The following is a 26372-nucleotide window of genomic DNA, read 5'->3' as shown; positions in this document are numbered from 1 at the left end:
TTTTTCCCTTGACTTGCTCACTGGTGGTGTGAATAAATGATGATTTCTGCTTCAGTGGTTTGGTCTAATTCAGCTGGGAGTCACTCTCTGCATGTAAAAGCAGCAAAGAATCCTGTGGCACCTTATAGACTAACAGACGTTTTATGCATTATACTCTCTGCATGTAGAGTATAATGTAGGGAGTAAGCACTATGCTTGTCTTCAAAGCATCTGGTTCTTGTATCAACCAGATGGTGGACAACCAACTGCCAGGGCTGCTTTGTAGTCTAATCTGTTCTAGTCCATTTTAAAGATGCAACACAATTCACAACCTCTTAAGCAGGGAGCCTGGAACTTGGCCTGTCAACATCCTGGGACAGGGGCTGTCTACTATGTTTGATCTCTAACTGGCCCAGGAGGGCCCCATTCTTGATTAGCCCTTAGCCACTCTAATAAGCGTTAAAGATGTAAGGCTAAACTGACAGAGGGTGGGTGGCAGATGTCAAAACTCTTCAGTGAGATGTTAAATGTGCCTGTTAGCTCTCTGAGAACAAACCTGTTTCTCCAACTCGTACCTATTCCATAGCCTCTCAAGCATTATAAAAGCGCCTCTAACTTCCCCCGAGAAATGAATCACAGGTAAGGTGTGGCAGTCAGGCTACAGCAGTGACCAAGATTGAGCCTCTCTGAAAAGAGGGAGGCAGAGTTTACATGGTGACAACCTTAGAGGAAAGAGGTTAGTCTACTATGAAGGAAAGAGTTAAGTTTTAGTGACTTACTCTGGAAACCTAACACGCTCTGTCAGTGAGCTATACTAACAGGTATAGTTAAATAGCTGTATAAAAAACCCCTCAAGCTTCAATTATGATTCCTAGTGGGGTCAGGCCTAACACCATGAGTGGCGAATGCAGTGCTGTTACCTAAAGTTTCTAGCCCTGCTGTTCCAGGAAGGGAGTTGGTAGAGGGCTGGGATACAGACGCTCTTAGCTTCCCTCTAGGAATGCCAGTCAGTCTGTTGGCATGGCAAGGCATTGGCAGTTCCTCCAATGCTGCAGGTCAGTGGCCTGTGCTCTTTGAACATAAACTTTTTGGCTAAGATCATCCAAAGTGACTGTGGGAGCCTGAGTGGGGGCCTCTGTTTTCTGAGTGCTTAAGTTGGCTCAAGTCAAAGGGGACGGACTTTCAGAAAGTGCTGAAAATCCGGCTCCTTTCCCGTGTCTCCAGTAGGACACGCAGCCTCTGGAGTCACTTGAAAATCTTGGCCCTTGGCTTGACTCTGTTCCCAGCTAAAAGTCCACGTGTACTAGGACACCACTGAGAGAGGCTATTCCTCACTGGAGGGCGAACTGGCCAGCTGACCATTTCTGTGGCAGCAGAGGGGCTAGACAAGCAGGGGGGCTCAAGGGACAGTTAATTTTAAGCACTCGGCTTCAGATAGTGCAGCGCTGCAGGTATTTATGATTTTCACCCCATTAAGCTGTACAGGGCCCTCTCAGAGCCGAGTGCCTGGCTAACTGCCATCCCTCCTCTTTCTAAAACTAATTTCTCACAGCGGGGGAGGAGCAATTGGGGTAAGAATCCCTCCTGCCCCCATCCAGAGGCCATTTGTCTTCTTCCAGCACCCATGACTCTGGAAGGACTGTTACTAGCCTTGCAGGGGTTACAGGGTATAATCGTCACCCCTTTCATTTAGGGGCCTGAGTTCTCAAATGGGGGGTGACGAGCAGCTTTCAGGGGGTCACAACCACCCTCCTCTCTAGTGAGATGGGAGGGGATAATCCTGCAGCTTTTCTCAGTTGGAGCATAGCATCAGGGTGTAGAAAGGACCTGCTCCTGATGGCTCTGCATGGTCTCCAGCCCAGGGGTAAGTCTCTGAAGTGCTGAGGCACAAGGCAGTGTCACTCAGGCTGGTATTTAATTCTCTGCCTCTTTAAAATGTGAAAGGTATTTTTGAAGCAATCCCTTCATGCAGCAGCATGGTTTGGGGGGTATATTGTCCCTCTACACTGCCTGATCTAGGGATTGTAGATACCTAGACCCAGGCCAGAAGGGACAATTGCGATCATCTAGTTTGACCTCCTGTGTACACAGGCCAGAGAATTCCACCCAATAATATTTTGCCTCAAGACCATCATTTCTGTACAGGATTAGTGGGGACTGTCTCACACCACAATCTAACACCCACAGTTGTCTCCTGTGTCTCCCATACCAACTGGACCTCCACTGGCTTTTACAAATGCCTCCTGAAAACACAGGTGTTGCACAAAGCACAAGGGGGTTGGTCCCAGTGGCCCTGGCTCCAGCTGCTCCTAGAGGTCTGACTTGCTGGCTCTCCTGTCAAAGCCATGTACACAGAACAAGGATTGAGACAGCAGTATGTGCTAGAGGGTGGGATTGGTGGTGCAGTAGCAGAAGATGGGAGGGGTCAGACTGCAGAAGTGGTACAGATCAGGATGGGGGGTATTGGAAGAGCTGGGTGCTGAAGGCCAGAAATGAGTTGCATAGCTGAACGTGGGGCAGGAGTCTTTAGGTCAGGAATGGAGGGGCATTGGCAGAACCAAGTGAAAGAGGGCTTGGGGGGAAATTTGCATACCTACTATTTTCCATTGTGTTGTATAGAGATGGGCCAAGCCCTGGAGTTCAGAGACAGTTCTGATCTCCTGCAGGTGGTGGAACTGGGGCCAAGGGGGGTGGAAATTGGCCAGTATTTGTACACTGGCTGGCAATCAGGACATTTATTCTATCAGGGATGGTTCAGTTCCCTGTGACAGCCAGTCACCCTGGAGAGAGAGAGTGAGTGTGAGTGTGTGGGTGGTGCTGGTGGGGGCGACAGACAGACACACACTTCTGTACTATTGTCTCCCAAAATCACACATCTCACACCAGCCAAGGATTTATACATTTACCCCTTGCAGCCCTGCACATGGAGCAAGCCCCTGCCCTGGAGAAACACATTAGCTGGCTGCTCCAGCCAGGCCCAGGTGATCAGCAGTGTGAAAGGGTTAACTGTTGAAATGGGGCTCTTTGCAGTCATGCCCCATTGAGGTGAGTGGGGCTGTTCACGTCAATGGGGCGTGAACTCAAACCTCAACAGCATCATTTAAAAGGTGCAATTGTTTCCTTCTCTGCTGCCAGCAAACTCAGCTATAGTTACAGGCTGAGGGGACCTTCGCAGCTCCAAGGGGGAGAAATCCTTCTTTCCCGAATTAAACTTCAATTCTGCAAGCACCAAGGGGACCCCAGAGCCCCACAGGGAAACCCCGAATCCTTAGACATTTCTATGCACAATGTCAATCTCCATTCCCAATCGCCCAGGCAGTTATTTCTCCCATGATCCTAGATCTGTTGTTGGTTTTAAGGTGGCAGCTAGAGGCCCTATCCAAGATCAGGGGAAAGGGATTTAAAACAAACAAGATGATCCTGATTTTTACTACTTGTTTATTTTATTTAAACATAAATGTGGTCCTCCCACACTGTGGGCTCATGTACCCAATACATCCTACAACAACAACAATTAGATCCAGTGTCCAGGCACTATCCCGATCCCAGGAAGCCAACGGACTATTTGCACGAATAAAGATCTGGAGAAGGCTCAGGTCCTCTCAGTGCAGAAGAGCAGGGAGGGCTGGATGCAGCCACATCCCCATTTGGAGGATGGCACTGAAATATGAATTTAACCACAACTCAATCATGATGTGACTATAACTCCAAGTCTGGAGATGCTGCCTTCGTTCCGATGACTCCTGGCAAACCCACGTGTGTGGAGAGTTTCTCAGCGTACTCACCTCTTGGTAAAAATCTCTTGATCATTTTCTCTTTTTAAAGACTTTAATACTAGTATGTAGCTGTAGGAATGCAAAGATTTCCTGTTTCTAGTGCAGGGGGAAGGTAACTAGTCAGGCAGTGTTTCCTAAACTAGGGACACTGCTTGTGTAGGGAAAGCCCCTGGCGGGCCGGCCCGGTTTGTTTACTTGCTGTGTCCGCAGGTTTCGCTGCTCCAGGCCAATGGGAGCTGCTGGAAGCGGCGGCCAGTACGTCCCTCGGCCCACATTGCTTCCAGCAGCTCCCACTGGCCTAGAGCAGCAAACCGCGGCCAGTGGGAGCCACGATCGGCCGGACCTGCCAGGGGCTTTTCCTACACAAGCAACGTCCCAAGTTTGGGAAACACTGCAGTAAGGAATCATTTCTCCATCTACTTCTGCAAATAGCTTTTCAGATGGCCCCCTCAAGCCTCAAAGTTTCCATAGCATGGATAGCAAAACACTTACTTCAAGCTGTTATTCCAAACCCTGCTGTGCATGACATAGAACGCCCGTCCAGTCTAACGGCGTTCCTCTTCTGGCAGGTCGCTTTACTGTTCAGGACGTGAGGCAGACAGGGCTGTCAAGAAGGCTGGTGATCCTGCCAAGGTCACAAAGTCGGCAGCGAAGGCTACGAAGAAGTGAATTCTCCTGCTACTTCTCCACTTGCCAGCTTGCTCAGAGGTACCAATAACAGCGAGTGCCCAAAGCTGTCTGATCACAGCTCAGTGTCTGGCCTCGCTTATCCAGGACTGGCTCACGAGTAGTAAAAAACCAACACACTGGAAGAGCATCCAGGGGGAATGGGACTTTCACGCTGGGGTTTGGGCTGGACGTGTGGGGTTTCCTGACCTTTTTGGTGTGAATAAAACATTTCCACGACAATCTGTCTAACCATTTCTGGTATAAATAAAATCTGAACTTTATTTCCAGAGCTCACGTCCGAACTACAGAAACTAGAAGTCAGAATTCCAAGCCAGAGGGCTAAACCTACATTTGGCTGGAACTCCAGCAAAGGGATTGTAAAACTAGAAGAAACCTCCAAGCTCACTCATGCCCTGAGCAGCCTAGACACCTACTCAAATGCCTCCATGGAGGGGAACAAGTGAAGCCTTTGCATTCTCTTCTGGTTTTTATTTTTTTTAAATTGACATTCCCTACTTGGTTTCAAAAACCAAAAGCAGCTCGTTTGAAAAGGGAAATTCGGTCGTTTACCCCAGCGCCAATCTAATTATAACTTCCCGATGAATCTTAAACCGCAGCTTTTGCTACAAGCCATCACTCAACTGCGCTGGGCTAAGCAAGTCTAGAAAAAGCAGAGATAAAGCTTCAGACCAGGTCTAAAGGCAGTGTATGAGGCAGTGTTCTCAGAGTAAGGCACGGGTAAACGAGATACTCGTTTTCTGCAGCGATCAGCTAAATGAGCTAGGCCTGACCTTTTGACACACTGTCATGTATTCTCCCTTCTAGGGGCAGGGTTATCAACATTTCTGCCTCCCCCCTCCCCTCCCCTTATCCACTGCAAAATGTAGGCAGCTAATCCAGGAGTGCTTCATTTAGCAGAAGACAGGCTCCTACTATAAACACATAAGAGTCCCCTGGACAAGACTCACCATTGCAGAGCACCCCTCCTGAGGTAGTGGGGCATGACTTTGCCTTGATTTCCCCACAAGGTCTTTGGCCTGCTCCTGCTGTAGATGTGACCCGGCCTTCCTACCAAGCCCCTTTGGCTTCATCAAAAAAAAACAGCAAAAGAATATTTGGCTTTTTATAGGTGGGGTCCCAGCAGGAACAGCCAGTCTAGCCCCAGCTCCTGGTCCACCTTCCAGCTAAGGGCCTCTGGCAGGCCCCAGTCAGTCCCAGAGATCAGCTGCTAGGCTTTCCTCCTTTTAAGTCCCTCCCACACCTAGAACTGAAGAGGGCTGACTTGCCCCCCATCCCCGAACCCTTAAAGGGGCATTCCCCCTGCTACAACCACTTGTAGCTGTTACAGATTGGCTGGACAAGCCCAGCTGGTATAATCACTGAACAAGGACCTAGCAGCTGTTATTCCAGTACTGCATAATGTCCTTAGCCAGGGCCTGCTAGATTGCAGAGGACCATCTAATTTGTGGTCAAATACATGAACGCTCCTCAACTCCACCTCTTCCGCTGGATGGCCCATTATGACTAGTCACACTCTAAAATACTTCATTTCTGTACATTCCCTATTAACCTGGCCAGAGCCTGAAGCCAAAGCCTTCACCCTCCCCTAGGCTGGAACTCAGGCGCCCATATATACCAATTACAGTGAGCATAATCATCATGCCTAATGATACCCAGCACTTTTCATCAACTGATCTCAAAGCACTCTACAGAGGAGGGTAGTGTCATTAGCCCCATTTTACAGATGGGAGTAACTGAGGCACAGAGAGGGACAGTAACTTCCCCAAGATCACTCAGCAGGCCAGAGGCAGAGCTGAGAACAGAACCTAGGTCTGATCTGCAAGCCACTGATTTATCCACTAGGACATACTACCTCCCAAATTTATTGTGCACACATGCATTTCAATGGTGCTTTGGGACAAGCGAAGGCTGAGGAAGGACGTGAGAAAAGGGCCCAGAATTCAAGTGCTGGGTAGGCAGGTTGGGAAAACAAATTGCTCCTGTTATTTGGGTGTCCAGTGCTGGAATGAGAAGTGGGATTACTTGACTAATCTATGTTCACTAGGCTGTTTTCCACCTCCTGCCTTGGTTACATATTCTTCTCCTGGCAGCGTGCCTTGGCATTTCATTGGAGAGCAGTGTCCTCTCTAGCCCAGTCCTGGATAGTTCCACTGCCAAAGGTTACATAGAACAGCAGGCCAAAGAGATTGAGGGCCGCTGACACGAAGAAGACATTCCTCCAGCCAGTTTGGGGAGGTACCAAACAAGAGGTAATTAGTATCTCCGTTCCCTCTCATTGCCACAGGAGAACACTTGAGGCTTTCATTCAGCTAAAGACTTGCTGTACCAGTTCTCTGTCTAGCTGTAGATGTAACTCCTCAGATTCTGCTTGGGAATTCCTTGCTTGCTACGCTGAATTCAAGCAGCTCTGTCATCACTGGTATCAAGCTGTCCCTATTGTTCCATTCTCCAGCAGTCTCCCGCCCCCCTGCCATCTGTAAGTAGATCCAGGTTGGAAGCCCATGATGGGAGGAGTCCCTACTTCTTGGATCATAAGAGCTTCTTCTCCACGACTTAGATACTTGTTGGACACATTTGGCAATGTGGATGCTGCCTAGCACATGTGAGTTGTTAGTCCCCACCTGAAGCCAGTCTCCTGGGGTTTCAAGAGCTTAGCCAGGGGTATGTTTTGATTCAGTGCACAGAAACCATTCTTGGGCCAATTTGCTCTATTCAGCTCCACTTTCTTTTCTGAATATTTTTGTGGTAGGAGAAAGAGCCTCCAATACAGCCATCCAGAGAAGCCCTGAATTACCTGGCTGGTGAGGAATCCAACTGCAGTGGGAGCAATTATTCCTAAGACTGTTCCAAAGATGTTTGTGACTCCCAGCGGAAACCCAGCGTATCTGGGGAGAAGGGAAGAGAAAATCTCCTGAGCAAGGCAAAGAGGGACTTGCAAGAAGAGAGAAAATTAAGTTTCAATTCCCTCTCCCCCAACCTCCTGGAGAGCTTCAAAGAGAGCAGGTGCCACCGGAATAAACTTGTTACACATGTAACGGAGTCCACCAGCTAGCAGTGGCTTCTCATCATGGTCACTGCCTGCCCTCTTGACAGACAGTAAGAGCCTTTACCCACTGCTGTAATTGGCTCTGAGCCTGCTCTTCTGTGCCTTGGTATTGCCTGTCTGGCTTCAGATGCCACCAGCTGCAGAAGATCCAGGAGAGAAGAAGCAAAAGGCAGCTGAAGTAGCTGAGGGCTGAGGTGATGGACATGATATGGCCCTACATGCTGGGTCCTGGAGCCAATCGGAGCAGGAGATAGAAGAAAGGTCTGGTGGTCTCAGCTGGGAGCAATGTCGATCTGGTTAATGTAGAAGCCGGCCCCGCACATGCTGATTACAGTCATGGACAACGTCAGAAAGACCACGGCTGCTGTGTAATCGCAGCCGACGTAGGACACGGCCACCCGGGAGACGGCTGGGAGCATCATCCCTAGAGAGAGAAGGGGACGTGGGTTATGTGGCTGACCAGGCGAAGGTTTGTTGAAAGAACCTGGAGGCAGGAGGCATCTGTCCTTACCGAGCACCGAGAAGAGCTTCCGAACCGTTGCTGTGTTGAACACGTGCTTGGACAGGAGGAAGTCTGCCAGCAGCCCCGACACGATGGTACCCAGCCAGTTCCCCATGTAAGGAAGTGCAGAGAGAAGCCCATTCTGTACAGTGAAGGGTGAGACTCGCCATTCTGCACAGAGCAGCGAGAGGGACCCCACCAACACCAGATCTGGCTGGATGTGCTGAGGGGGGCTGGAAATGTCAGGATCGTAGGGACTGCCAGACTGGATTGGACCTGAGGTTCATCTAGCCCCGTATCCTGTCTCTGACAGCGGCTAGCACCAACCAGCTGCTTTGGAGGAACGTGAAAGGAACCTCCCCACCCCTAGCAGTCAGAAACTGGCCTAAGTCCTGAAGCCTGAGGTTTAAGAGGCCTTCTGGAATTGGTTAGCATTAACCTTTACCCCTGTGGATGTCCCCATTCAGGAGACAGACCGGCCCGGCGGTGAGCGATGGGGCACCACGGCAGAGCTCACCTCTCTGATGTCAAAGTGGAGCACGTCGTTCATGTACATCGGCATTGACATCAGCAGCATGTAGAACAGCCAGTCAGTGCAGAAATAGGTGACTGCGATGGCCCAAAGAGGCAGTGATTTCATCACGGCCAGGAGTGGAAGGGAGCGTCCGTGAGAGCTGCCCTTGAATAACCGCACCAGTTAGTGCCTCTTTTGCGGGCTCCTTTTCCTCCTGGCTCTGTCAATGTCCCATAGGCAGGTGGTCTATTCTCTCCCTGGCCTCGCCACCTCCTCCCAGAGTTTTAGCTCCCTGCTCTGTGTTGACTCCTGGATCCCCCTGTAACCCCTCAACTCTCCCAGTTGTGCACTCTCATATCTGACATTTCTCAGACCTGCCACAGACACCTCAAGTCCAACAGGCCGAGCACCATGCTCACGTAAGAACGCTGGGCTCCAGGTGCAGTCGGTAGAGTTGTACAGGCTAATGTCAGGGCTGAATTTTGCTCAATATATTAAAACTTCTCGTCCTTCCTCTGAGACCCATTCCCCTCCTGTGACAGTTCGTGATCCAGCTCATCCTACGGCTCCCTTGACCCTCTCTGCCCTCTTCTCCCCTCACATCCAGCTCCCTGACAAATCCTTGTGCCTTTTCCTCAAGGATGCAACCTTCCCTTTTCATTCCGGCAGCTGACACTCTAGCCATGCCTTGGGCATCTCTCAGCTCACCTGTGCAGCCTCCCCTTCCAGGGCGCACTCTGGCACTCAGTCCAAAACACCACGGCTTAGGGAACCTTCCTCCTATAGTTCTTACCATCACCCTCCTCCTCAGACCCCTCTGCCTCAAATTCAAGCTCCTTGCCCTTACCTCAGACTTCCCACACAATCCAGCCCCGGCCTACATCTCCTATTGCCTCTGACTCCTCCCACTGCTCCTTCTGTTTCTCCCAAGCTCCATCTCCTCCCACATGGCTTCCAGTTTCCCATCACATGGAGCTGCCTCCCCCAGTTCATATGCCAAGAGACTTCCTTTGGCTTTGAAAAATTCCTCCTTAAAATACACGTTTCATGAACCACAGGCAGGCCAATCTCCTCCCTGGCCCTGACTTTGGTCCATTCCCATTGATCTCTTCTCTGATGTATCCTTTATGTTTGTGTCTGAACTAATCTGTAAGCTCCGTGGCGTAGGGCCCTCTTCTGTCACAGACATTTGCACGGCTCTGTAAATAACACACCCAGCGGAACCCTGAAGACGGGCTCACTTGGAGACGGTCCCATTGTCCCAAGCTCTGTTCAAAGGTGGGAATACAGGGAAAACTAGGTCAGAGTTAAAAGGCTTTCAAAGAACCTGGTTGGCCAGTGATGACACAACGTACTCCTTCTCGCCAGCACTAATACGAGGGTGATGTGCAGGATCTTCATAGACAAGAAGGAACCAGAACACACATCAAACGCAGCCAATGCCACCTATGGAGAAGGGGAACAGTTCAATAGCTCCTGTCTCGGATCTTATGGCAGCACAGGCAGGTAGATACCAACAGAGATGGGCAGGCAAGACACTGCAGCTCTGTGACAGACTTAGGTGTGAAGGTCTTGAAGGGAGGGGCAGGTTTGTTCTGCTGACTCATGCTGGCAGACAGACCAGGTGGGGCCCTTTAATGTCAATCCACGGTATAAAAGGGTTTGTTTTCCACCTCTTGGGGGAAGGAGGAATTAGACAGTTGAGGCAGGAGTTTTTGCCTTAACACCAAACAGCTCAGGCTGTAGTTCATGGCTGGCTTTCCTTAGTGTGAAAATGAAAGAAGTACTGGACAGGGTGTGAATTTGGGGCACTGCCCCTCTATATTTATGTGCTGTGTTGAGGGGGGAGTGGGAAATCTGCCCAGCCACAGACCCCTCAATATGACAGTGATGGTGCATTGCAAACACCATAGACAGAGAGCAGAGACCACTGAGGTGGTGGAACACTCCTTCCTGTTCAAGGCAGCTTGAGGGGCTCTGCCGACTAACATTTTTGTACCTTATTGATGCCTCTACTCTTATTGTTTAAAATGAAAGATGCCAGCCCGACAGCCCTGAGAGCTCTCATCCATAGAGTAGACACAACTCGGGTAGCAGCAACATGAGCCTTCTCCACACCACCCAGCCAACAGACCTCCACCATGAGCTGAAGGAGAAAGAGAGAAGTCCAGCCCTTCTGGCTGGAGATGCTGATAGCGATGGTGGTCTCTCTGAAGGGGGATATTTCTATATTAGGAACTGGATTGAGAGCCCCGACTCCTCGCATTGAGAAAACTTTCATATGCTTCGCTCTTGTGTGGCTTAACTTGCCAATGAATCTGCTACAATGGAAACCACAGCTACTCACTGAAGATGAAGAAGATATAAGGCCACCCTAGGTACTGGCAGATGATCCTAGCCGCAGGGAAGGTGATGAAGGTCCCAAAAGTGCATCCTTAGGAGCAGATGAAGAGGAGTTCAGAGCGAGGGGGTGATACAGTGGTGGCCACAGAAGATGACCTGGGCTTCCCAGTGCTCACCCCACACTATCCTATAGTAACTCTTCCTGCCCTATCAAGCCAGAACTGAGAAGACAGGGTGGAGAAGAAGGTAGAGAGGATAAAGGAAGAGGAGATAAAGGAGGAGGAGAGTGGAATACTGTGTAGGAAAGGGAGATATAGCAGTAGAGAGGGATGTGCAGCCAACGTTTCTTCACGAAGGACCTTTGGTCTAGAACCTCAAAGTTTCTCCAGCTTGTAAGTGGAGCCGCTTGTCTGGAGTGTGGCAGAAGAAAAGCCGGCATCAGGAGAGCTCTCCTTTACACAGGAGGGTGGGGGGCTGGGACTACAGGGAAAGTTGGTTTGGCAGCGAAGAGCGTCACTATCCCTTACCAGCTCCAGTGAGGTTCATGAGCCTGCTGCATTCCAAGGGGGGAGCCCATTTTGCCCAAAGCGTGTATTGGGCTGGAAATATTACCCCCTGCCAAGGAAAACACAGGAGTGCGTGAGCACAGAGGGGAGTGGGAGCTCTGAGAGCAATACCTGGGGAAAGTATTAGCAGACCTCATGATCTTTCACTGCTAGGACCCTTGCTCCACCATTTCCCCCTACTTTGGTTTGTCATCATCTCTTGCTTGTAAGCTCTTTGGGGCGGAGTCCTGACTTGTTAACTTCTTCTGCAATGCCATGCACCCAGAGGGTGCGGCACACATAAACCCACAAGCCGCTGAGAGTCACAAGCTTGAAAGGGAAGGCCCTACCTCTGCCATGCCCAGCACTGCCTGCAGCCCAATGAGGTACACTGCTCCCAGGCTAGCTGCCAACGGCGCGAGAAGGGTGAGTGCCGAGGTCGAGAGCAGCCCGCAGCCCAACACTAGCTTCCCTCCAAACATTCCTGACCAGTATCCGCCGAGGAGCTGGGTGAAGAGGTAGCCATAGAAGAAGGCACTGAGGATGACGCGCTGGGTCTTAGTGCTCCAGTTGTACATGGGGGCCTGGAGGAGACAGAACGTGCTTGCATCAAAAAGGGGAGACAAAACCGAGGCATGTCCCTTGAGGGGGACACTGCAGCAGCTTTAAAACCCAGCCCAAGGGAGAACTATTCTCACAGGCCTGGACACCTCCAGGAAGGGGTAAATGGTTTGTATGCACAGACCTGTCACCAGTCAGGTGACCAGCGCTCTCCTAATTACAATAGCGCCTTCATTTAAGCACGTGTGCAATGGATACAGCCCCAAAGCTCCTCTCTAAACAGCACCTCATTGCTGCCGAGTTGGTCCATAGCACAAAGCCAAGGGGTAGAGCCAAGTTGCTGGTGAAAGGATCTGGCCCTGCCTTTACACTTACTTCTTGGGCGAATTCTCGGTGGGAGCTGTTGGGCTGAGCGTGGGAGCGACTGGGACACACGTCCGTGGAGATATTAGGCAGGCTGCCCAGGTTGGTGCAGTTCGTTATGGCTACGATGGCGATACTGAGATTGACCCGCAGCGAATACACCATGAAGAGAGAGAAGTGCAGGATGAGAGCCAGGCTGTAGCGAGCTGAACAGAGGCCTGGGATGGAGAACAATCATAACAAGCCACAGACGGTCAGGTGGGCTGCAGACTAACCCTAGAGGTGCCCCCTCACCCCTGGCTGTGAGGGATCTCCAGGCAGTGGCGCTGGAACAGTTTTTGGAGTGGGGTGCTGAGCCGCACCCCTCTTATGCCTATCCACGCCCTCACTGCCTCCTACAGCTGGGGCTGGGAGCAGGGCTGTGGTTCTGGGAGGCGGGGGGTCATGGACAGGGTAAGAATGTGAAGGTTGGAGCCACAGCTAAGGGTGGGTGCAGAGCCTCGGGTGTGGGGCCAGTAGCCCGGACCCTGGGGCTGGTGGCCAAGTGGGACCCCGGGCCAGCAGCAGAGCAAAACCTAAGCACCCCTACTTCCCGGGCCTATGTCTCCAGGTAGCACCAACAGTCTTATTTCAACCACAAACCATCCTCCTCAGAGTCTTACACCTTGGACAGGACCGTCCAGACGCCACTGCCCAACACAGCTTTACTCCAGGGCATCTCTGTCCAGACCAAATCTCCTGAAAGCTCGCTCTGCAGTCACCCAGCATCATTACACACATATCCCCCACCTAGGGAGGTGGGAGAGAATTTCCCCTTTGCTGTCTCCAGAGCAGGCTGGCCAGGTCAGGGCCAGGACTCTTGTTGAAGTGGAGAATTACTTCAGGGTCCAAGTCTCAGCCATCCTCTTTTCCGTTTGGCACTGATCTGGCATCCCTACTTTATCTACCCAGCTCCTGAAGAAACCCAAGAGCAGCTCAGGAGGGAGCACACACATTCCTGACCACAGAGGGAACTGTGTCCTTTCAGGAGAGGGTCCCTCCCACACTATAATCCACTTTACCAGCACTAATTAATCCTCACAAGCCCCTTGGGAGGATGCTGAGCTTTATCATCCCCATTATACAGGGGGGAAACTGAGGCATACAGAGGGGAAGTGACTTGCCCAAGAGTCAGAGCCAGAATTAGAACTTGGAAGTTCCTGGGTCCCAGTCTCATGTTCAGAGCACTATATCACACCTCTCGTTACCCTCGAGTAGATTTACCTTTCCCAAGTGACAACTGCTGGTTGAGCAGAGGGGCAGCATCTTCCTGATCTGACTCTGGGCAGTCCTCTGCCTCGGCGTTCTCAGCGCTTTGCTGCATTCTCTCCTGTAAGCAAAGCTGACACCTAGTCCTCCTCCCGGGAGCGTCTCCACAACTTCTGGAACATGAAGAGTTTTAGACATTAGTGAACCAAAAGCACGGGGACCATCTCCTCTCTACAAACCTCCTGTAGTTCTTCCTACAATGCAATCAGCCCCATCGTGGGACCGCTGCAGGATTGTGGAATATGAATACTACCCATCTAGTGCAAATGGGACACATTTTAAGAACAATGTGATTTACAATGATATAAAAACTTTTAGGCCCAGTCTTGTGTGGTTCTTCCTATTTTTGCCTTTGATCATCACAGCCTCCCAATGGGATGGAGAGCCCTATTTTCAGCATGGCTGGATGCTATTCCTTACTGGAGATATTCCTCACTGTTCAGAGAATAGCCTCCCCCTGCACCCACAATCTACCCTCACTCTGTATACTGTAAACTAATGCTTGTTCCAGAGGGCAGCTGCCAAGCCAAAACATTCTTTGATACAGAGATAGAATATCAGGGTCAGAAGGGATCTCAGGAGGTCATCTAGTCCAACCTGCTGCTCAAAGCAGGACAAATCCCCAGATTTTTACCCCAATTCCCCAAATGGCCCCCTCAATGATTGAACTCACAACCCTGGGTTTAGCAGGCCAATGCTCAAACCACTGAGCTACCCCCCCATGATGCACAAGAAGCTCCCTCTTGCAGATGACTGGCTGATAGCGAGTTTCTAATGGGTTTGCAGGGCACTGGCAGCCAGGGAGAGGCATTTTTAATAAACGTGTCTAAATCAATAGGGGATTCAGACTCTTACAGAAGGGGAGATAGTATTGGGGTTGGACAGGGACATGCAACGGGACGAGGGGCCTGGTCTGCATTAGGGCTGGAATCCCAGCAATCTCTCAACGTTTTTTTTACTCATCTGTATGTGCCCTCCCTTGGGGAGGGGCTGAACAGTCTCGGGGGTGTGGGTATGTGTCTATTCACCCTGGTACTGGCCTGCCCCTCTTCTCCTGGTGATACATCACTCTGAAATCCAAAGGCACTTTCCCTTATCTTGCTGTCAAATCACACTGAGGTCAGCCCCTGCCCCCATGGTTACCGCAGCCCCCTCTCTCCATGGCTCTATCATGCCCCATCTCCCCATATCATCCCCGGTGACTTCTGCAGCCCCCCCTTCCCCTATGTCTCTATCACCTCACTGGCTCTCACTACCCCTGTAGCCCCCCCATGGCTCTATTACCCTCTCACCCCCATTGCCCCTCCATCCCTGCAGACCCTCCCCCATGTCCCCCATGTCCCCATCATCTCCCCTTTCCCCCCATGATCCCGTGACCTCTGCACCCCCCCATGGCTCTATTACCCCACTGGCCCCCTCATGGCTCTATCACCCTCTGACCCCCATTGCCCCTGCAGCCCCTCCCCCATGGCTCCATCATCTCCCCTTTCCCCCCATGATCCCCTGTGACCTCTGCACCCCCCTCGGATCTATCACCTCACTGCTCCTGCAGCCCCCTTCGCCTATGGCTCTATCACCCTCTGACTCACCCCCATTGCCCCTGCAGCCCCTCCCCCATGGCTCCATCATCTCCCCTTTCCCCCCATGATCCCCTGTGATCTCTGCACCCCCCTCCCCCCATGGCTCTATTACCCCACTGGTCCCCACTGCCCCTGCAGCCCCCTCCCCTCATGGCTCTATCACCCTCTGACTCACCTCCATTGCCCCTGCAGCCCCTCCCCCATGGCTCCATCATCTCCCCTTTCCTCCCATGATCCCCTGTGACCTCTGCACCCCCTCCCCCCAAGGCTCTATTACCCCACTGCCCCTGCAGCCCCTCCCCCATGGCTCCATCATCTCCCCTTTCCTCCCATGATCCCCTGTGACCTCTGCACTCCCTCCTCCCAAGGCTCTATTACCCCATTGCCCCTGCAGCCCCTCCCCCATGGCTCCATCATCTCCCCTTTCCTCCCATGATCCCCTGTGACCTCTGCAGCCCCCGCCTCCCCCACGGCTCTATCATCTCCCCCTCCCCCCTCAGTCCAGGGCGCCCCTCCACAACCCGCCTCCTCCCAGCTGCCCCGCCCACCTGCTGCCGGGTCATGTGACAATCCAAGATGGCGACGCTCAGGCTGGTGCCGGTGGCGCTGCTCACCTGCCTGCTGGCCGGCGGGCGCTGCTCGGGCCCGGTGCCCCTGGTCATGTGGCACGGGATGGGTGAGCGCTGGGGCGGCCGCGAGGCCGGTGCTACCCCCCCCCCCGGCGCAGGGGGGGGGCGCTGCAGGGCTGAGGGCGGGTTGTAGGTCTGTTGCTGCCCCCCCAAGGGCTGCAGGGGTGGGGGGGGTCAGGCTGGGGCTCAGCCCCAGGACTGCAAAGGGAGGGCCTGGGGGCCTTGTCTGACCAGCCTCCCCGCCCCCCGAGAGGAAGTTGGGGGCGGAAGCGGTGTTTCCGTGCACCGCGAGCCTCCTGTGCAGGGCAGCCGATGTAATTCTCCGCGGTGCTTTTTACTGCTTCCCTGCTGCATCTCTCGCTTCCCTGATCCCAGCTGCTGGTTTAGAGACGGTGCCTGTGTGCAGAGCAGGGGTCGGCAGCCTTTCGGAAGTGCTGTGCAGTCTTCATTGATTCACTCCGATTTAAGGTTTCGTGTGCCAGTAATAATTGTAAGAAGGTCTCTTTCTATAAGTCTAAAATATATACCTAAACTATTGTTGTAAGTAAAGTAAATAAGGTTTTTTAAATGTTTAAGAAGCTTCATTTAAAATAAAATTAAAATGCAGAGCCCCCGGACCAGTGGCCAGGACCCGGGCAGTGTGAGTGCTGCTGAAAATCAGCTTGCGTACTGCCTTCGGCACCTGCGCCATAGGTTGCCTACCCCTGGTGCAGAGCATACTTGCCTTGAGAGATCATGGGATCTCCGCTCTTACATGGGGAGGGTGGAAAGCAGGTTATTAGCCAGTGTGCGCACAGGTTCAAACACGCAGCTGTGCGCTCTGCCCTAGTGACTTCACTTTTGGCCACATTTCAGATTGTCTGGAATAGAAAAAACACCCCCACATTCATCATGGGACTCTCATTTAACTGCCAGGAGGGCGATACCACAGTGCAGGCAACACCCTTTGCTTGTGAAATGGGGGATGGAAGAAAGTAAAGTAGTGAGAGATGTGTGGGAAGTTGGACTGTGAATGAAGGATCAAGGTGGCCTCTAAAGAGTTGAACTACTCTGATGCCCAGCACCCTTTGGGAGAGTTCCCTACTCAGTTAGCTTCTATTTTAGGTCCTGTCTACATTATGAATAACATTTAAACATGGTTGTGATCTAGTAACATTGTCATGTGCTTTCCTTTTGCCTGCAGTTTCACAACAGTTTTAACGTGGTTATGTTTTGTAGCATGGGCAGGAATTCAAATAAACACTTTGATAGCTCATTTACAAATAGAATTATCCCCACTTTTCAGACGGCAGAACTGAGGCAGGTCTCCGGTAGAGCTGGGGAAGCCAGATTCCCAGTCCAATGCCCTCTCCATTTGATCATGTTGCCTGCGTTTTTTCTTATTACTGGAGATAAGCATTGTAAAGGATCGTTCAGCCTAATAATAGTAATAATGCTTATTACTTTTATGAACAGTAAGTATTCCTCATAACATCCTTGTCTAGATATTAGCCCTGTTTACAGGGAGACTTGGGCACAGAGAGCCTTGCTCAAGGCCTTAAAGAAAGGCACTGTAAGAGCCTGGACAGAAATTAGGTTTGGAAGGATTAGATTTGTATTGATAAGTGTTGGTAGACACCTATTTCACTGTATGCATGAAAACTGACGAAAAAATATTTCCATAAATGAGAACTAAAATTTACAGATAAAGTAAGAAAAATGCTGCTTTGGAACTTGTTAGAGATTTAAGGGTATTTACCTGGTATATTTTGACATGTTGACAACTTGGTTTTAATGGTAATAAAGCTTTAACTTTACAATCTCAATGTCTGTCATTAACTGATTGACCCGCTCCAGTTGTCTACACGCCACCCCCCATAATTTTGTACAATTGTGAACATTTAAATGGATAAAAAGTTTAAAAATAAACAATGACATTGGTCAAAATTATATATATAAAAACTGAATTCTGCCACACTCAATTTATATGTAGGAGTTCCTAGCTCCCAGGCCTAAGCGTGGACCACTAGACTATGCCTCTGGAAGTGTCTGGGCCAAAGATACCACAAATAAGATATTCCTGTGGGAGCAGGGTCTTGAACCTCTGTAGGATCGTGTATAGACTGTTGTTCAGTCAAAATGGAAAGCATTGCAGCAAAGAATTTCCATAAGGATGGGCATAAGGGAAACACCTGGAAGGCTGGGTAAGAATTCAGCGTCCGTGCTGGCTTTAATATTTGGATAGTCTAAATCAATATCGTGAACTTATTAGCAAGAAAGTGAAAGGAGGCCACCGTGGGCTGGAACCAGGAAGTGCATTCAAATGGTTCATTTACAGAGGAGGCTTTGTTTAATAAGTGTGAAACTTTGCTGCTTTGATACTTGAAAAAATGCATGCTGCTTTCCCTGGTGAGGTTGGAAGTTTGGTATTCAGCACCTCAGCTATCCAGTGTGTGATAGTTTTATGATATTTGATGAAAATTTCCTTTGTTCTTTTTGCAGGTGACAGCTGCTGTAACCCTGGAAGCTTAGGATACATTAAAAAAATGGTGGAAAACAAGATACCAGGAATTTACGTTCTGTCGCTACAGATTGGAAACAATGTGGTAGAGGTAAAGTCACAGTTATCTTATGTAAAGCTTCTGCTTTCATTGAGTATTACTGGTTAGTGATCACTGTGGACCCTTAAAGGTGCTGTAAATAATTTAGTCTCTGCTTTTGACAAAGATCCATAAAGACACAGGCAGAGCTTTCACTATTACCTTTTTACTGTATCAAACGTCTTTGTCTTGGACAAACTGATTGAGTCTAGTTAATCACATGTTGAAGAAAACTAGGGATGTGACAAATCCCTGATTCAAATTGGATTCATATCCAAATCCACTGATTAGTGTTTTGAAATCTCTACAGTAGGGGTGGGCAAACTATGGCCTGCAGCCGCATCCAACCTGCCAGATGTTTTAATCCGGCCCTTGAGTTCCTGCTGGGGAATGGGGTCTGGGGCTTGCCCTGCTCCAGCTGGGGAGCAGGGTTGGGGCCACTCTGCGCGGCTCCCAGAAGCAATGGCATGTGCTCCCTCCAACTCCTATGTATAGGGACAGCCAGGGGACTCCGCTCCACATGCTGCCCTCGCCCCAACTGCTGCCCCAACTGCTGCCCCTGCAGCTCCCATTGTCCGGGAACCGTGGCCAATGGGAGCTGCAGAGGCAGCACCTGCAGCTAGGGCAATGCGCAGCAGAGCCGCCTGGCCATGCCTCTGTGTAAGAGCTGGAGAGGGGACATATTGTTGCTTCTGGGAGCAGCCTGTACCCCTGAGCCACCCCTCCACGCCCCAACCCTGAGCCCCCTCCTGCCTTCCAAACCCCTCGGTCCCAGCCTGGAGCACTCTCCTGCATCCCAGACTCCGCATCCCCAGCCTTAGCCCAGAACCTGCACACCCAACCAGAGCCCTCACCCCCTACACCCTCTGCCCCAGCCTAGAGCCTCCTCCGACACCTTGAACTCCTCATTTCTGGCCCCACCCCAGCCCCAATTTCGTGAGCATTCATGACCCGCCATACAATTTCTATACCCAAAGTTTGCCCACCCCTGCTCTACAGCTATTAGCTATGTGATGAGGTCCCATGCTTTTTAAGGGAGATATTCATCTCTTCCTGTGTGTTAAGCTAAGCGCGTGTTTTTATTTAAATTCATTTTTATATTGTATTTTACTAGTGTTACAAAGATATAGCCTGGCTTCTGCACACCTGTATTGTTGACTGTGCTATGTATGGCCAAGAGGCTTACGTTACTAGCTAGTGTAGTTCTAGTAATAGCTATCACAATAATGGGTGACATGTCTTGTTACCTGGATTTATAAAGGGTGCAGGTAAGCCTTGGCTTTGTGGAAGTCCAGGGAGGATCCAAACTTTAGAACAGGCAGGGGAAATATGACAACTTACGGTTGGGCTGGGAGTTCACAAAGGGAGTCTCATAAAATTGGGGCCTACCTAGAACTCATGGAATTTAAGGAGAAATCTTAGTCCCTATGAAGAACAAGAAGATTAAAATTAATGTATTAGCCCATTGCAAAGATAATTTGCCCATCTGTTCCTCTGGCTTATTCCCCAGGATATGGAGAACAGCTACTTCATGAATGTGAACAAACAAGTGATGCTGGTTTGTGACAAACTCGCTAAGGACCCTAACTTGCAAGGAGGATACAATTCTATGGGATTCTCCCAGGGAGGCCAGTTCCTGTAAGTTTTCAGTTGGATTTAGTTTAATTTATTTATTTTTGGGCAAATGTTTTAGGTTACAGAAGTTCAGGTGGGAATCTCCCTCTCCCCCTAACACCTTCCCATAGGGTTCAAAATAAAATGTAAATAAGTATTCTCTGGGCATGAAGATTACATTTATTTTAAAATACTTTATTTTTATGAGTCTAAGAACTGTACAATTATAAACTAACCTTCACAACACCTTTGTAACACAGATAAGATTTCTTCAGATGGGAAACCGAGGCACAGAGCCATTAAGGGTAATATTTTCAAAAGCACGTAAGTCCCATTGATGGGACTTTGGATAACATTTCAAAAGTCCCTAAGTAAGTAATTTAAAGCTGGTCGCAGACAGAGCTTGAATACGGTTATTTAAAGTGCTATATACAAGCAGCCTAGCATCTGTATAGGAGGGGGAAGCTAAACCCTTTCTCTTTTCCCCAGGAGGGCGGTGGCACAGAGATGTCCTTCTCCTCCAATGTTCAATTTGATTTCCATTGGGGGGCAGCACCAAGGTAACTCCCTCTTTGGTTTCTAGAGTCCTCTATGTCATCCCTGCTTCCTAAACCTACATATAGCAAATGGAGAGGGAGCGGCTGGTGGGATAAAACAATCCCTCTTCTCCTGCCCCCAAAAGCCCCCTACAGAGCCTCTTTTTGACCTACTTTCATTTGAAATAAAATAACTGGATACTTTTGCATGTCTTCTGATTGGATCTGATCACTAGGCAAGTGCTTGTTGTGTTCTGGGCTGATCTTGAGTCAGAATTAATGTCTATCCACGAACCAATTAAAGTAGTTCTAAGCTAAAATAGGGACAGACAAATGTCATTCTTCAGGATGCAAACTGGCCACTTCAGGGGTCAGGAAAGAATCTTCCCAATGTATGTGACTATCCAATTAGCCAGGTAGCTCCCTTCTACCTAAGTCAGAAGCATCATCGATTGGCTATTGTTGGAGCAGATACTGGACTGCAGAGAACAATAGCCTGAGCTGGTGTAAGAGCTGCCACAAAACTAAACTTATTTAGATTGGCCAAATTGTGACTGGGTGACAGGGACCTGAAGCTATCAGCTTTTGAAGTATTAAACTCCATGGAGGGAGAATTATTATTCAGGGTGGCTCGAGGTCAAATGAGTGATAAAGGGATGAAATTCAAGACAGGAAAATGGCTAAATACCAAGGAAAACTCCTGCCAGTGAGAGCTCGAAGGCAGGAGTAATCATAGAATCTCAGGGTTGGAAGGGACCTCAGGAGGTCATCTAGTCCAAACCCCAGACCCCTAAATGGCCCCCTCAAGGATTGAGTTCACAACCCTGGGTTTAGCAGGCCAATGCTCAAACCACTGAGCTATCTGGGAACTGCTGGAAGCCCCATGGTATGAGTCTCAGTTTAGTGCACTATGCACAATTGTAGAGACTATGCTGCCAGGAACAATAGTGCGGCTTCAGATCACTAAAGAGCTAGGAGGCCTCTCCATTTATCTCTATGACCATCTTCTCCATAATGATGCCCTCTGCTGGTCAGCTAAGGAATATTCTCAGTTCTCTCCATGTAATAGTGCCTTGCGGGCAGGCTGTCTGTAATGGGATTAGAGACAGCTGGATTCCTTGGAGTAATTCCAGTTGCTGTGTCAGAAGGAGGTGGTTCTTCATTTGTGGTTGCAATTCAGTGGCTTTCAGTACTGACCACTGAATAGAGATGCACATCTTGCTGCCCCAGGTGTGTTTGGCTTTCCACGCTGTCCCGGGGAGAAGTCCCGCATCTGTGACTGGCTCCGAAAGATGCTGGACCTTGGCGTGTACACGAAGGTGGTTCAGGAGCGGTGAGTATGTTCGGCGGGGGACTACGCAGACTGCAAAGGCTGAGGTGAGATGCTCCTTTGGCCTGTGTGCTTCCAGTGTGAGCTTTATTCTCTCTCTCATCCAGCCTAGTGCAGGCAGAATACTGGCATGACCCTGTGAAGGAGGAAGAATACCAGAAAAACAGCATCTTCCTGGCTGACATCAATCAGGAGAAGGTATGGGCAGATGCTATGCTTACAGCTCTGAGCCTGGCTTGTGATTTGGGATGGCTTCCCTTCATTGTTTTCATGGCTGGGGTCTTTCAGGTTTAACTCTTTGGTGGTTCTTTCCCTTGTGGTGTAGGGATGGCCAAAAGGTAGCACCCTTTGTCCCGGTGTGCCTGGTACAGTTCCCAGTGCTCTTGCAGATATTTTTACTTGTGGCGCTCTGCACAATAGCTGCTCCACAGCATGGCAGCAGAGTGGTGACCGCTGCCTTCTGTGTAATAAGAATCAAGATTTGTATAACTTCATTTTCAAAGCAGATTGAAGTAAACAGTTAATCCCCACAAACTCCCTGTGAGGTGGGGGTGGGAGGGTTCCCCATCTGTGAAATTGGATAAGTGACATCATCATAGGAAGTTGGTGTCAGTGCTGGGATTAGAATGTGGGGGTTCCTGATTCCCAGTCACGCATTTCTAGTCATGCATTTCTAGCATTGTCTTGTGCATCTGTCCTGATTAGCCCTAGACCAAGCTGAGATCATGGGCTGCCCTTTCCCTGACGGAGAGGGAGGCAGGCACTGCGGTGGCTGGGTCAGGAGCCTGGCATGCTGAGAGCAACAACCCAGCTTCAATGTGTGACAAGCGTGTCATGTGTTTGACAAAGTTGTGGCTGCCGTTATCTAAGTGAGACTCCAGACTGCCTTATTTCTGATAAGATTCCATTGTTTTTGTTCTGACATCTTTCCCAGGGCATCAACGAGACCTACAAGAAAAACTTGATGGCTTTGAAAAAGTTTGTGATGGTGAAATTTCTCAATGACTCGATGGTAGACCCTCCAGCCTCAGAGGTGAGCAACTCCTCCAGGTGCTTGGGATAAGGCAGTGAGGCGGGAGCTTTCACTTGCTAATGTCTTTGTCGTTGTCTAGTTTTCTGAATGGTGCCCAACTTTGAATACAAATCCAGGATGCAGTAACCAAAACTGGGTCCACTAATGTAGGTCCAGCCAGTTTCACAAATAAATTGGGCAAAAGAAAATCAGAAAAGGGAAGGGAAAATGGTCTTAGTGCAGTCAAGATGCTCCAAACTTGTAGGTTTCTGGCAGACATCCTCAGGGAGAGAAATTCTTCAGACAGGATCCTTGCACCAAAAAGTCCCTGTGATGATCCAGATCTGTTAGAACCACTGTGTAGAGATCAGACAACTTGACTAGCAATAACAGCCTTGGATAGCTGTGGTGGGAGGGTAGTTGCTCAAATACATCATGGTCTAGATTCAGACTTCCTTGTATCAGATTAAGCACAGATGAGGGTTGCAGTGAACCTTGTTCTAGCACCTTTAAACTTCACCCTACCATGGCTCTGAAAAAATAGTATTTGTTTAGGGGTCAGACACAAGGTGGTGGTTGGAATGGACAGTACCTGATTTATGTTGGCAGTGTAAGCCTAAGGATGAGCATTTCGTGCTCTGAAGAGTTGCAGTTATCTATGAGATGCTAGGTAAGGACAGTATTGGCACTCAAACTTTTTAACTGGTTTTGTAAATCAAGGGTTCTTCAGACGTTAAAGTTTCTGTCCTGCCCTTTGATAGCAGGGCTCTCTGGGGTTTATTCAGTCTGAAGAAGTCATGGGTGGAGGCAAGGAGCTCCATCTCTTCCTCAGTCAGAGGAACAGGCCTCAGTGGTGAGATGCAGAATAAGCTTGTTTCTACAACAGCTCTGTTGTCTCCTTGTTTTTCTTCTATAGTGGTTTGGATATTATAGAAGTGGGCAAGCCAAGGAAACCATCCCCCTGCAGGAGACCTCGCTGTACACAAAGGTAAAGAGCTGGATCTTCTATGGAAGAATCTGCTGTCTCCATATGGTTGCCAGTTTTGGTTGGACATATTCCTAGCGGTTTCATCACATGACATCTTGTCTTTAATTAAAAATTAATCTTTAATTCCTGGAGACTCCAGGACAATCATGGAGGGCTGGCAACCCTATGTCTCCACTGTAAGTAGCTTAAGCTCTCCCCAGGAATCTTGGCAGGGTTCCACCATCTAGCTTCTCTATCTCTCATAAAAGAGATTGTATTTTGTATCTGAACTTAGTTCCCATGAAAGGAAAAAGTTGGATCTGCTGATTAGCCACAAGATACACACTTTTTTCCCCATTGAACAGATAAGGGAACTGAGGAGCCTCAGTACCTCAGGGTCCCACAGAAATCTGTGTCAGAGCAGGGAATTGAACTCCAGCCTTCTGAACCATAGGCCAGCACCCTGACCTAGCCTTTCTCCTCCAGTCTCTGCTGGAGAGAACTTAGCTGAAAAGTACTTCTCCAGAGCAAAGTTAAGCCTTTGGAACAAGCTAGGTTGCACAAGATAAGGGTTTATTTATTTATTTATTTTTTTAAGAGAGTCCCTGGTATTCATATTTCACTTTGTATGGCTTGCACAATTTCTTCAGCCTACATACACCATCTTAAAACTGCTAGGCTACCAATATGTGCAATGTGCTTAATGCTGATCTTGTTTACACTGCTCTAAATCAGGAGTAACTTCAGTGAAGTTAAAAACCTATCTAAAAGTGGAACACACACTACCAGCTGATCACAGCCTCATGTACACATTGGCCAGCTAGGTTGCCTCTCCCTTTGGGTGCGAGATCCCTTTTAAGTGAGGGAAAGGAATGAATGCTTCACTGCAGCAACCCATGAACCTGGCCCATGGCCTTCACAGCAGGATGCAGGGAATGTTGTGAGTGCCCTTGATAAAACACAGCACTGCATCCTCAGCCTAGCAGGTAGTTTTGAGGTGGGGAAGACCTGTTTCCTGGGGCCTGTCCTAGTTCAGCTTTCATTGCACTTATACAGTTCCCTCCTTTTTAAATAAGCTGTTGAAAGCTCATGCTTCTCACAGCAGCACATGCACCATTGCATATGCCATGTAATTCCCCCACGCAAAGAAAAGGGCTATTTCCATATAGCCTGAACTCCAAGGGCTGTTGTAACTGACCCACACCTATTCTCAACAAAACATTGGTCTGTTCTATTGCAGACTATAGTAAAGGGCTCCCCTGCTTCGTAACGATGGGGGAGGGGCAGGGACAGCACTTGAATTCCAGAAAGAGAGAAGGGGAACTCTTGTAAATAATCAACGCCTGGAAGTGAGAAAATAGTAAAGAATAGATCCTAATGCAAGATACGGTGGGATCCACACTGTAGACAATGACTAACATGGCTACAACACTGCAAACCACCACCTAAGTCTCCATGCTTAAAGTTATTTAAGCATCTTTGGTAGCCTACTTTCATGCTGGTCGTCTTCTCTTGTAGGATCTGCTGGGGCTGCAGCAGATGGACAAGGCAGGAAAGCTGGTATTCCTGTCTGTGGCAGGAGATCACCTTCACTTTTCTGAAGAGTGGTTTTATACAAACATCATCCCCTTGCTACACTGAAGTCAATGTGTGTCAGCAGCCTGACAAGAGACGGCAACTTCCTTCAGACCAAGCTCCTGATACAAGGCTGAGGAAGTCACCCTGTCAAGTTCTAACTTGGATCCAATTGCTGTAGCTAACTAAGCTGCCACTTACTGCATAACAGTACGTCCCCCATGCTGCAGCATGGTATGAGGGCTAACCAGGTATTTAAGGGCATACTAGTCTGCTGGCTGTTGTCAAAGTGCATTAGAAATGGCACGGATTAAATTTTAGTAGGTTTAAATTTAATATGCTATTATGGTGCAGCATATGGTCTCAACCCAGACTAGGTATCTCTGTTAGTAAGTTTTGTATGGTTTTCAGAGAAGCTAATGTAAGTGCACCAATCACTTGCTGGAGCATAGTTCAGTGGTTTTCAAACTTCTTTTCTGGTGACCCAGTTGAAGAAAATTGTCTATGCCTGTGACCCAACAGAGCTGGGGATGAGGGGCTCAGGATGCAGGAAGGGGCTCAAGGCTGGGGAAGAGGGGTGCAGCCTGTGGGTTGGGAATGAGGGGTTCAGGGTATGGGAGGGGGCTTCGCTGGGGCAGGGAGTTGAGAGTGCAGGAGTGGGTCAGGGCTCCGGGTACAGTCTCTGGGGTGGGGATATGGGTTTAGGGGGGGCTCAGGGCTGGGGCAGGAGATTGAGGTGTGGGTTTACCTCTGGCAGCTCCTGGTCAGTGGCACAGTTAGGGTGCAGAGGCAGGCTTCCTGTCTGTCCTGGCACCATGGACTGTGTTGTGCCCTGAAAGCAGCCAGCAGCAGGTCTGGCTCCTAGGTGGAGGCATGCAAGCAGCTCCACAGAGCTCTTGCCTGCAGCCCCAGCTCCCATTGGC

The 26372-nt window shown here is 49.6% G+C and overlaps 2 protein-coding genes across 2 annotated transcripts; one reads left to right on the top strand and one right to left on the bottom strand.

Annotated features, from left to right (window-relative positions):
• Window positions 1-6192: 6192 nt before the first annotated feature.
• On the bottom strand, window positions 6193-14703 carry LOC115637585 (sodium-dependent phosphate transport protein 3-like). Its single transcript, XM_030538971.1, is given in 12 exon segments — window positions 6193-6705; window positions 7240-7336; window positions 7774-7915; window positions 8003-8135; window positions 8511-8672; window positions 9835-9953; window positions 10855-10941; window positions 11378-11465; window positions 11746-11979; window positions 12332-12537; window positions 13583-13740; window positions 14656-14703. Coding segments are annotated over 12 exon segments (1620 nt in total). The 5' UTR covers window positions 14694-14703; the 3' UTR covers window positions 6193-6549.
• A 1071-nt stretch (window positions 14704-15774) lies between these two features.
• PPT1 (palmitoyl-protein thioesterase 1) lies at window positions 15775-25974 on the top strand. The gene is made up of 9 exons (XM_030538970.1): window positions 15775-15883; window positions 18318-18427; window positions 19926-20053; window positions 20519-20589; window positions 21796-21898; window positions 22003-22093; window positions 22830-22928; window positions 23824-23895; window positions 25393-25974. The coding sequence occupies exons 1-9, from the start codon at window positions 15784-15786 to the stop codon at window positions 25513-25515; spliced, it is 897 nt and encodes a 298-aa protein (XP_030394830.1). The 5' UTR covers window positions 15775-15783; the 3' UTR covers window positions 25516-25974.
• Window positions 25975-26372: the final 398 nt, after the last annotated feature.

The sequence above is a fragment of the Gopherus evgoodei genome, chromosome 20, assembly GCF_007399415.2.
Source record: "Gopherus evgoodei ecotype Sinaloan lineage chromosome 20, rGopEvg1_v1.p, whole genome shotgun sequence".
In the NCBI taxonomy this organism is placed as follows: domain Eukaryota; kingdom Metazoa; phylum Chordata; order Testudines; family Testudinidae; genus Gopherus; species Gopherus evgoodei.
The sequence above is the reverse complement of the archived record's forward strand: the minus strand, read 5'-3'. Positions and strand labels throughout refer to the sequence as shown.